This window comes from Cupressus sempervirens, chromosome 4, assembly GCF_028749045.1.
Source record: "Cupressus sempervirens isolate cs-2001-9-10 chromosome 4, ASM2874904v1, whole genome shotgun sequence".
Lineage (NCBI taxonomy): Eukaryota > Viridiplantae > Streptophyta > Pinopsida > Cupressales > Cupressaceae > Cupressus > Cupressus sempervirens.
In genome coordinates, this window is record NC_143121.1 from 744,361,302 (window position 1) to 744,372,814 (window position 11,513).

The following is an 11,513-nucleotide window of genomic DNA, read 5'->3' on the forward strand; positions in this document are numbered from 1 at the left end:
AAATACATGGAATAATTAGCTACCAAATATAAGAAAATAGAAAATAAAAGAAGACAAAAGAAATGTCAAACTAAAAGCATCTGACACCAGATATATTAGGCTAGCATTATATTTTAAGAAATGAAACCCAACTATCAATATATATCACATTCTTCACGGTTTGATTTTGAACTCAAATTATGAGGTAATCAGAATAAATGTTTGCTTACGTGTTTTGTTAGCGTGGAAGGAACATCACAATTCCTACTTCCAATAAACTGCCCTTGCCTTCTTGCCAAATCTCGTGAAACTTCCCTGACTGGTTGCCCTTGCTTTCTTCCTGCTGCTTGTAAAGCTCCTCTGGCTTTCTTTTGGTCCACTGCTGCTTCACGTCCTTTCTGAGTTTTCTCTACAATAGTACTAGATGACCCAATGCTTGACTTCTTCCCATTGTGTTCAATTGGAGAATTGGTGCTATTTTGAACTGGATTTTCCAGTAGTTTAACTTTTCCCTCTTTCTTGACCTGTTGCATATTGTTGTTGCTTGATCCAATACTAGACCATTTTCTATTTCTCGCACTCAAAGATCCAATGCTCACCTTATTAGAAGAACTCCTGTCTTTTGGTTCCTCAGTATCCTTCACCTCCACCCTCACTGGCAACATTCCACAACTTCTCCTCAAGCTAGCCATTTTAAGCATCGACAGCAGTCCGGTAGTTCTAGACAATGTAGCTCTAATCTCAACAGCCATTGATTGATTATTGAGGTCACCAACTTTTGATGAATTGAGTTGTACGTCAGTTTGATTTTTAAATTCATGTCTCTTACTGGACATATGGGAGCAAGTTTCAGTTGATGAGCTGATGCGATCAGAAATTGTTAATGAATTAGCTTGTTCGTCTATTTGATTTCTCAACTCATTTCCCTCACTGGGCATCTGTGAGCAAGCTTCGTCTGATTGATTAGAAAGGGTACCAACTGTTGATGATTGAACTTGTTCATCTATTTGGTTTTCCATTTGATTTCCCTTACTGGGTATTTGGGAGCAAGCTTCAGCTGATTGATTGGAAATGCCAGCAGCCATTGACGGCATAACTTTTTCGTCCATTTGATTTTTGGATTCATTTCCCTTGCCAGGGATTTGTTTGCAAGCAGTTGATTGATTGTTGAGGCAATAAACAGTTGATGACTTGACTTGTTCATATCTTGCATTTTCCAGTCCGTTTCCAATAATAGGAATCTGTGAGCGAGATGTGGTTGTAGTGTTATCACTCAGCTTCTGCAGAAAAGCGCTCCTACCTGTTTTAATATGACCATTTGATTTGAATGGCATTGATTTACCCTTTGCTGTCCTGATAGATGAATCCAGAAAAATAATTTAAAAACGTCACACGGATAGTACATAGTAGAGTATTTCAATTGTAATCTAGGATTTCACCTGGTATGGCAGTTAAGTGGTTTATCCATTCCTGCTAAATCTATAGGAATCCCTGCCAACTTGCTCCTCGGCAACTGCTTGCTGCCCCTTGTTTTTGAAACAGAGTTAACAAGGCCCGTATTAAAATGAACTGGTTTTCTGACCTTACCCTTCGTTTGTAAGGCAAGTGGGGAAGCAGACACTAGTTCATGGAATGATTTCTGATGAAACCTGACAGGAATCACCAGCATTGTGTATGTCATTAACTATATTCAAATAATTTAGAGACTAACCACCATCACTGTGCCGATCATGGATCAAAGAAAAATTACATACACAGAATCAAGATGCCCTTGTTTTAAACAACTACTTCTTCAAATAAACAAGCTTAAATTTAAACAAAACGAGGTTAAGATCTTACGAATGCACAGTGTCGAACCAGCTATCATCCCTGATCACGTTTGAGCAACACCAAAATATTAAGTAGCTGGCCTTTTTGTCTAACCTGGTATAAAACATAACTAAAACCTAAACTAAACATTTGAAATTTGAAAAACATCTGCCTTAAAATTTTCAAATAAATGGACAAATCTACCGTGAATGGTCGCATTTGAAAAAACAACAATGAATTCGAAATGGGTTTTACCGTTCTTGGCAATCGGAAGTTCTTTCCAAATCCAAATCAACCCACTGAGGCGCATCTATTTCCTCCTGTCAACACCCAAAAACTGGGTTAAAACTACGCATCCATTTCTTGAAAACTGAAATCTAAAATAGATTCTCTCTAATCTTTGGCTAACCAGGAATGCCCAAAAGTCGGGCGATGCGGGCTTCGGCTTCCGAACAATTTCTCGTGTACTAGGCACCTTGGCCGTTTTCATTTTGAATTTCTGCATCATTTCAGCGGCTCGTATTCACCTGCCTGAACCTTCATCTCGCCATATGTGCATTTGGGTCCTCCATAAAAATAATCTTGTCTATCCTCCTCGATTGCTACAAATTTGTGTCCCCGTGTAGAATTGAGCTCTCCCTCCTGCCTGGTTCAAAATAACGGGACAGACCTCTGAGAGCACTATGAATATTGATGCTGTGATTTTAAATTCATGGCTCTGTGGGAAATTCTCAAATATATATTATTGAGGTGAAATTTTCAAATATATATAATTGTAATAAAATTTTCAAATTTATCCCGTTTAACGTCTCTCGTCGATAAACTGACTGGAGGCGGGTCACCAGAGTTACGTTTAAAGCTTTTCCTTGGTTCTCTATGAGTCGTTACCTTTTCTTTTCTTTTAAATAAAATTCTAACATATAAAAGGAAAAATAGGAAAAAATAAAAGATATAAAAAATGAAATTGTAACCTAATATTTTGGATTTCATAAAAGATTTGTAATTGTGGATTTGTTAGTTTTTTGAAATCTTGATAATACATAAATTTATGTATTTTTTACTTTTACAAATTTTGTAAGAATTTTTAGAGAAGGTTAACTTCGTCTTCTAATTTAATATTAAGTAATTTTATAAAATAACTTAGTTTAATAGTTAATCTATTGTAGGAAGGAAATAGTTCGGACGAGGTTGATGCATATAGAAAGAAAATAAATGGGACAACATGTTGAAGTTTAGGAATGAAGAAACTACTTGAATCAAGAAATGGACGACAAAGCCAAAAATAGTTCTTTCATTGTTTCAAAAGTCAAAAAATATTTAAAAGAAGATAATGTTGATACACGTACATGCCATTGGAAAGGAAAGAGAAATAGAGGATAAACATTTGTATATCTTGAACATCTAGACAATGATTATTTGAATATATTATGGATTTTTGGTTGGGTATTAAATGTGTGGGGACTAGAAACTCAATCATTCCACTGAAGTTCATGGTGGTTGTCACAATTCAAGTGTTTGCTTCAATAAAGTTCATGCAAGAGAACCTAGAGAATCTAGTCATTAAGGTCATTACGATAAGTGTCGGACATGGGTCACATGAAATGTGTGGATTCAACTTTTTTGCTTAGATAAAATTATGAAAGTAAGAATAAAATAATCTTAAGGGAATCTTAGCAATCTTTATGGCCAAGGAATTCCTTACAAAAATATATTATAGGTGAACCTAAACAAATATTAAAACATGAAAGTCCACCTAGGCAAGAGCCTTTGAGAACTTCTATAAAAGGTGTTGCCTAAAAAGAAAGTTATCCACATCATTGGATATGATAATGTATAGTTTTAAAAAGTGAAGCATTAAGTTGAAAAGCTATACCAAAGGAAAGAAAAATGTAAAGGGAATAAATTATGTGTGTCTTCATATTGTGAACTACGTACAATGAAATTCACAACTATTGAAAAGGATATACCAACACTTGGGAGGATAATCTCTAGGAGAAGAGTACAAATGCTAATCCATAAAAGAAAAGATGGACCGTCCAAACAAGTTCGAAAGGCAAAAATTAGCCTGGAGGAAATAAAAGAATTGCAAGAAATGCACTACATTCTAGAAACTCGTAAGGAAACCATAGTCAAAAATAAATATCATAAATAAATTCACATATATTGAGCTAGAGTTACGCACTTTAATATGCACTTGTGACCAAAATAGAATGTAACTTTTATTTTCCACCAAGATGAAATGTGCAAGAAAAAGTAAAACGAGTAAAAAATAACCTTTTTAATTGTGCATGGTTTATTTCCCCTTCTTCTTGGTTATATTGACTTGTTGTGGTAGGGACAAGCACATTGTTAGTGATAGAGACAAGCAAGTGGGTATAAAGGTACAATATTTAACAACAAAATGAAGGCTCAATTTGAGAGAACTCTTGAAACAACCAAGCCCTGCATAAACATAAAAGAAGAGGTTGGTGTTGCATAAACTATATAGGAAACACTTCTACACATAGCAAGGCATATTGCTTCCCTCTTTTGACAACTCTTTATTTTCATCTTCTATTGGATTCTACAACATCAAGGCTCAAAGAAAAAATCTTTGTAAACCATTTTTAATCATTGGTAGTTGGAACACCATATTACAATGGTGGGATAAAAGTGTTTAGGTTTTGAATGATTTACTTCTTTTTTTCCTTGATTGCACCACCCATTATGAGGGAACATTAACATCCATAAGGGTCTTTAACTCATCAAAGGGACTCGACAAGTATTTTTTCAAGCATATTGACTTCATATGATGGAAGCAAGCCAAATAATAGATATTCAAGGTGGAGAAATGGGCATCTAATAGATTTTCAAAAATAAATTGAAAGATGAAATAACTTGAAGGATGTTCTCATTCCCAACCATGACCTTTACCACCTCATCCATCATCCCCAATTCCTTAACAAGTTCCACTCACTAAGCTTTGACCCAAATAAGGTAGTTCAAGACAATCAATATGACCCAGAGGGTAAATTATATTTTAGTCCATCTCCTTCACCTTCGTGTCTCTAGATTTACCTTCTTAAAATTAATACCAACCACGTTCCCTATTCTCTAATTTTATTCTTGATTTTTTTTCTACCTCTAAGTATTCTTGTAGTGAGGACATAACTTGTGATTAATATGATTCATATGATGAATAAATTAATCAATTTTTCCATCACATGGTATTTTTTAAGCTATGAGACCTTTATGAATGACATCAACTTGCAAGATCTTAGCCCATATTGTTGTCCTAGGTATCAACTTCAGATGAAAATATTAAAATGAGATGCATATGAACTTTAAAATATGAATGTATTTACTTAAGTTTATATTTTTCACATAAAATGTTTATGTTTATGAAGATGAAATCAACTTTTAACATATCAAGAATATATAAAATGTTACCCTATTGTACTTGGGATTATATACAATAATGATATATTTACTTAATCTACACTTGGTAGCAGTAAACCTCCATTTGTATTCTACATCAAAAAAATTGTTTATGGTGTCATATTTGTTTAATATGAAGCTATAGTGTTTTTAGCAAAAGAATTTTCATAAGTGTTATTTTGTTTCCTTTTATAGTTTTATATTTCTAGAAAACCAATTGAACAAACAAACACTTCAGCTACTTCAGATCTTAGTATCCATTAGCTCGATCTCTACTGTAAACTTTCAATAACATAAACTAGCAGTCCACTATCCTAAATATAACAAACTTGCAGAATGTAAAACATCATTTCTTAATCACTTCATCATTTTGACTTGAATCATCTGATAATTCATTGACCAAATTTAATCACCATCGTGGGATGTTTCCTTCCCAACCCTAGTGTGTACATTGTTCTTATCCTTAGCTTTGTCATCCTTAATCATTCATCATCAATCAATCCATCAATTGGTTTTCACCTTGACTAGGGGCAAAATTTTGGTTTTCTTTTGGTTTGTTGTGCATGTTTGCTTGTTCCTTGTAGTCATGAGCATTTTTTTGCATATATCATGATCTTTGCATCCTAGTGTCATGAGCATCATGGTCTTCCATATCATGGTGTCACAAGGCATATGGTTGTACTAGACCCTTTTTTGCATGTACTTGACACATTGTCATCTTGGTTCCTCATACCTTGGTGCATAGTGTTAACTACAAAATCAAACTAGGGTGTGCTCTCCCATATGAACACAACCAAATCCCACGGTATCGTGTAGTTAGGATGAACTAGATTCATTATGCATGTTTTTCAAGATAATTGATCACTATCCCATTTATCCCACAAGTCATGCAAAATTCTAATTTATGTCTTTATGCCATTTTTTCTTTCGTGCTCTTGTTCAAGAAAATTGGGCAAAATGGGTCCTTTGAACCCTATTTTTTTAAAGGGGGCACCCTCCTACCCTATTGTCACTACAACACAACTCCTAGGATTTCTCTCTTCTTTGGGGTAACCTATACTTTATTTTCTTTGATGCAATGTCGTTCTGATAGTACATCAAAGAGGGGCAAAATGTAGATGCTTAAAATTGTTCCAAATGCTATATTAATTTATTTAATATTTCTTGTGACGTTATAATTGATTATTTATTAATTATTTATTTTTTCATATTCTTCTACATATTTAATTAAATAGGTTCACTTCCCTCACGTATTATTTTAATTCAAATACATCCCTCTAGGTGTGTTAAATTTATTTAATACAAGGTGCTCCATGAATCCCCTTTTTAAATAAATTTAATTTAATTGAATCCCTCCACATGATTAAAATTCATAAATTCACATGAAATTTATTCTACTCTGCGAATATGGCAAATTTGCGTGCAATCTCAAATCGCCCCAAATCATGCCATTTTGTGTTCCAGCAGCAAAAGAAACCGTTCATTCTTTTGAACATGAGCAATAAATTTGATGCCGAGAAAACAATAGCAGCACAGGTGCAAGCAAGTTTGAAAACCTATTCAGGCAACATAACAAACGAAATGTAGAAATCCTCGACAAGCAAAATTGCAAAAATGAAGAAGGATAGCAGATCGTGCAAAGTAGGAAGAAACGATCTCATTTTTGGCAAAAACAAGAAGGAAGCTTAGCAAAACTTCAAATCCAAAAAGATTTGTTCAGTAAAACTAAGTATGCTCCACCATCAGAGCAAAACCCTAGCCCCAAGATGTGCAAATTACCTTATCAGATGAAGCAAGAAGAACGGCCCAAAACTATCTCAAAGGCTAACTATGTCCCTTTACGGCCGACGTCAAAGAGTATGCCAAAAACAAAGGGTACCACAGATCCATTAAAGAGCAACCGTGACTTCAACCCATGAAAGGAAATATCCTACCAAGAAAAAGAAGTTTACATTCCACCACACCGGAAGAACTATCGAGCAACAATAAATCAAGGAGAGACAAGAAACCCTAAGCAAAGATTCCCAATCATGAACAAAGACTACGAAGAAATTATCGTCAGCAATCCACATAGTGAAGGAAGATGGAAGGATTGCGAAGAAAAGGGCACCTACATGTACTGGAATGGTCCACCAAGAAAGAAAATCAAGCTAGTACGCATCATATCTAAAAAATGGGGCAATAAGGTAAGTAATATAACCTCTTTTAAAGATAAATATTGGTTTATTTTATGTTGAAACTCAAAGGATAAAGATGAAATTCTGATTTTTGATAATTAGTTTTACAAAGGACATCACATTAATTTTTTAGCATGGAAACCAAATTTTAATAAAAACCATATTAAAAACATAAAATCTAACAAATGGATGGAAAGCTTAGAAATTACATTAGAATTAATGGAGGATAATATCATTAAGAAAATTGGTGAATCATTAGGATCTGTCATAGGTTTTGAAGATAACACAGATAAAGCAAACAAAATTAGGGTCCTAGTAAAATCAAATCTAAGCAATACAGTAAGCAGGAAAATTATCACTAACATATCCATTTATAATTTATCATTTAGGGAATATTTAGTAGACATAGAAAAAATTAAGGATTCAAACTTAACTAAATTGCATATCAAAAATAACATCAAAGACAACATAATCTCAAAAGGGAGCAAAGGTAAAAGGAAAGCATGGAAAGAAGAGGTAATCTTAACGTCAAAGAATAACAGAGGAGGCCAAAGAGCAGTAGAAGAAATCAACAACTCTGATAAAAGAAATCTAGAAAATGGTAAAGCAATATTACAAGAGCAAATGGATAAAGATAGACTGATGGGAAAAGATTGGATGGGCAATATAAGCTACTAGCACTCTCTGAACAAACTTAAAAGGTGTAAGGATTGCCAAATGGAAAAAAAAACTATTGAAGAAATGGATTTCAATATCAAATAACTAAACAAGCTTTTTCATGAAATCCTTTTGATACAAAATGATCTAATAGATCAAAGCTTATTAGCGGAAGAAGTTCACAAGGAACATAAAGGGAAAAGGATAAAAACTATAGAAATAGGGGAAACATCAGAAAAGGGAAATAATCAGAATGAGGACCCAAGAAAAGATCAAGCAAGAGAGCAAGTTGAAAATGCAGAAATCGAGCAGTTGGAACAAAGAATAGATAAAAGAAATGAACAGACAACTAACAACTTACAAGGAAAAGCCCTCTAAAGACAAAATGCAGAGCAAGAGGTTAATATCCCATCGGCAGACTCTGCCCATTGGAGCAACATAACTATCAAAATAAAAGGGAAAAAGAAAAGTTACAAATTCTGGCAAACTCCCAGTAATGAAAAGGATATGCTTGCACCAACCATAGAAGGATTAGAATCAGAATAAAAAATGAGAGGAATATCGTCAGAGCCATCAAATACATTAAATGAAGAGCAAATGATGTGGAGTGAATCAGAGGATAGCCTTAGTGAAGGTAAGAACAGTATAGAGGACAAGGATTTAGGGAAAGACCAAGTCTCTGAAAGCAAGGATTATCAAATTAATAAATTGATAATCAAAGAAATCATCACAAAAGACATACAGGAAAGAGAGGATTCAGTAATAGTAGGAAAAGTAATAAAAGAACAAAATCTTGAAAGAATAGGCATTTCAATGAATCGGGAAGGAATGAAGACTCCAAATTGTGGAAAAACAAAGCAGAAATGCGAAAGGAAATTGCTAAAAGAACTTAGAGAGGCAGCAGGGTAGGTAAAGGAACAAACTAAGATCCTCGATATTCTACAAAGTAGGAATGGGAAGATCCTTCCCAATGAACAATGAGAATCACAACCTCGATTGCTAGGGGCTTAAATGCCCCTAGTAAAAAATGCTTATCAAAGTGTAACCTCACCTTGTTTAACTTAGATATTTCACTATTACAAGAAACTAAATTAAACAAAGAAGAGGGAATAAAGTTAAGTCATAAATTGGGGAAATGGAAATTAGAATTTAATCAGTCACAGGGAGCCTCAGGAGGACTTGGAATTATTTGGAATCCTCGAAAAATTAATATTGAAGTAATTACCTCCCATACTAACTGGATGGGATGTAGAGCAATCAGCAAAAAATCAAACTTACAGTCAATTATAATAAATGTTTACGGACCCACGCAGTTAGTAGACAAATTAGCGCTTTGGAACAAAATTAGCACTTTTATCAACTAAAAACCTCAAGAGACATTCATCTTAGGAGGAGATTTTAATGTTGTCTTAAGAAAGGAGGAAAAACACGGAGGAAGCAATTCAATATCTAGAGCCATGGAAGATTTTAAAACTTGGATCCAGGATGACTCCCTCATTGATATCACCACTAAGAATAGAGTATGTACTTGGAACAATAGAAGGAAAGGATTATGTTACATAGCAGAACATCTAGACGGATTTCTTATAAAAGGTGAGCTTAGTATAATGGACAAAGTAGTAGATGTTGAAATCCTACCAATGGCAGGTTCAGATCATTTCCCAATAAAATTGGAAATCAAAGAGCAACTCAAACCAAGCAAGAACCCCTTCAAATGCGAGAAAATGTGGTTCATGGATAAATCTTTTATGGATCAGATAAAAGGATGGTGGCAGGAGGAACAGTTTCAAGGATCAAAATGGTTCTACTTTGTATCCAAATTAAAAAGTGTTAAAGAAAAAATCTTAAAGTGGAACAATACACATTTTTAAAATATTTTTAAGGAAAAATTAGACATTGAAGAAAAAATAAGTAACCTAAATAAAGAAATCATAATGAAAGGTATGAATAATGAAGCTTACCAACTAGAAAAAGAGTACCTATTAAAACATGAAGAAATACTAGCTAAAGAAGAGATATTTTGGAGAAAAAAATCCATAGAAAAATGGCTACTAAAAGGAGATCGTAACACAAAATTCTTTCATAACAACACTATTCATAATAGAAACCATATTAACATTTCAAAGATTAAGAATTTAGAGGGTGAGCAAATGGAAAACCCAGAAGAAATAGTAGATATCTTCGTTAAGTATTTCAATGATACCCTTAACAATTATGACTCATCAAATAAAATTGCTCAAGAGGAAATGCTAAATTATATTCCTTAGCTGATTCCAGAAGAGGACAATAAATTCTTAAATGAACCCTTCACTCTTCAAGAAGTTAAAACTGCACTCTTCAATATTAATCCAAATAAATCACCAGGACCTAATGGCTTTCAAGCATTCTTCTTCCAGCAATGCTGGGATATATTAGGAGAACAACTATGGAAAGCTCTGGAAGCAACTCGAAATGGAGGTTCAATATTAACATAAATCAATCCCACTTTTCTTACACTTATTCCCCAAAAAAATGAAAGTGTACTGCCTGGGGATTTTAGACCAATTGCCTTATGTAATACTATTTATAAAGTTTTCTCAAAAATCTTGGCTAATCGTCTCAAAAGTTTCCTTCCAAAGCTTATTTCAGAAAAACAAACAGGTTTTGTCCTTGGTAGATCTATATTAGACAGTATATATCTATCATTCAAGAAACTATACACTTTGCAATTAAAAATAACAAAGCTTGCATGTTATTAAAACTATACATTCAAAAGCATTTGATAAAGTAGACTGGAGATTCCTTTGTAAAACCTTGGAGGCCTTTGGTTTCTCTAAACAATGGATAAACATCATCTTCCAATGTATTTCTACCCCCAAAATTTCTCTAATCATCAATGGCACCCCAGAAGGATTCTTTAGTACCTCCAGAGGCATCAGACAAGGAGACCCGATATCTCCATTTCTATTCATCATAATGGCAGAATCATTTGGAAGGGCAATCAAAGTTGCGCAAGTAGAAAACAAAATTAAAGGTGTTAAAGTCACTAAAGATGTAGAAAATACGACCCATCAACAATTTGCTAATGATACTATACTAGCAGGAATCATCACCTTGAATGAGGCAGATCAAATGCAACATATTTTATAAACATACACCAAAGCTTCAAGGTAAATAATCAATGCCTAGAAATCAAAAATCTTCTTCTTAAACACACCCAAAGAACAAGAAGATCAAATTTGCAATAAATTTGGGTTCAAAAAAAGCACTATGCCATTTAAGTACCTAGGAATATACCTTGACAAGAGTAACAAATCCAATCTTGGTTGGGAACACATTCTTAGGAAAATCGATAATCAAACAAAATCATGGAAAGGAAGATTGTTGACCACGGTTGGGAGAACTACAAAAATCAAAGTAGTTTTATCAGCAATTCCCACCTATCAACTCTCTTATTCTCAAGTACCTAAGAATATAAACCTTAAAATGGAAAAA

At 33.8% G+C, this 11,513-nt stretch overlaps 1 protein-coding gene across 2 annotated transcripts in view; it reads right to left on the minus strand.

Moving 5' to 3' along the window:
• The window catches only part of LOC149563504 (uncharacterized), a 102,971-nt gene extending 100,311 nt beyond the window's left edge, over positions 1-2,660 (minus strand). Inside the window, exons 1-5 of one of the 2 annotated variants that reach the window (XM_089826721.1) lie at positions 2,198-2,660; positions 2,044-2,108; positions 1,819-1,848; positions 1,419-1,628; positions 210-1,332 (exon numbers count right to left, since the gene is read on the minus strand). In XM_089826721.1, the coding sequence (XP_089682847.1) occupies positions 210-1,332; positions 1,419-1,628; positions 1,819-1,848; positions 2,044-2,108; positions 2,198-2,296 (1,527 nt within the window). In that variant the 5' untranslated portion in view covers positions 2,297-2,660. Of the gene's footprint in view, positions 1-209; positions 1,333-1,418; positions 1,629-1,818; positions 1,903-2,043; positions 2,109-2,197 lie in introns of both variants that reach the window. The other variant, XM_089826720.1, reaches the window with a different exon arrangement.
• Positions 2,661-11,513: the final 8,853 nt, after the last annotated feature.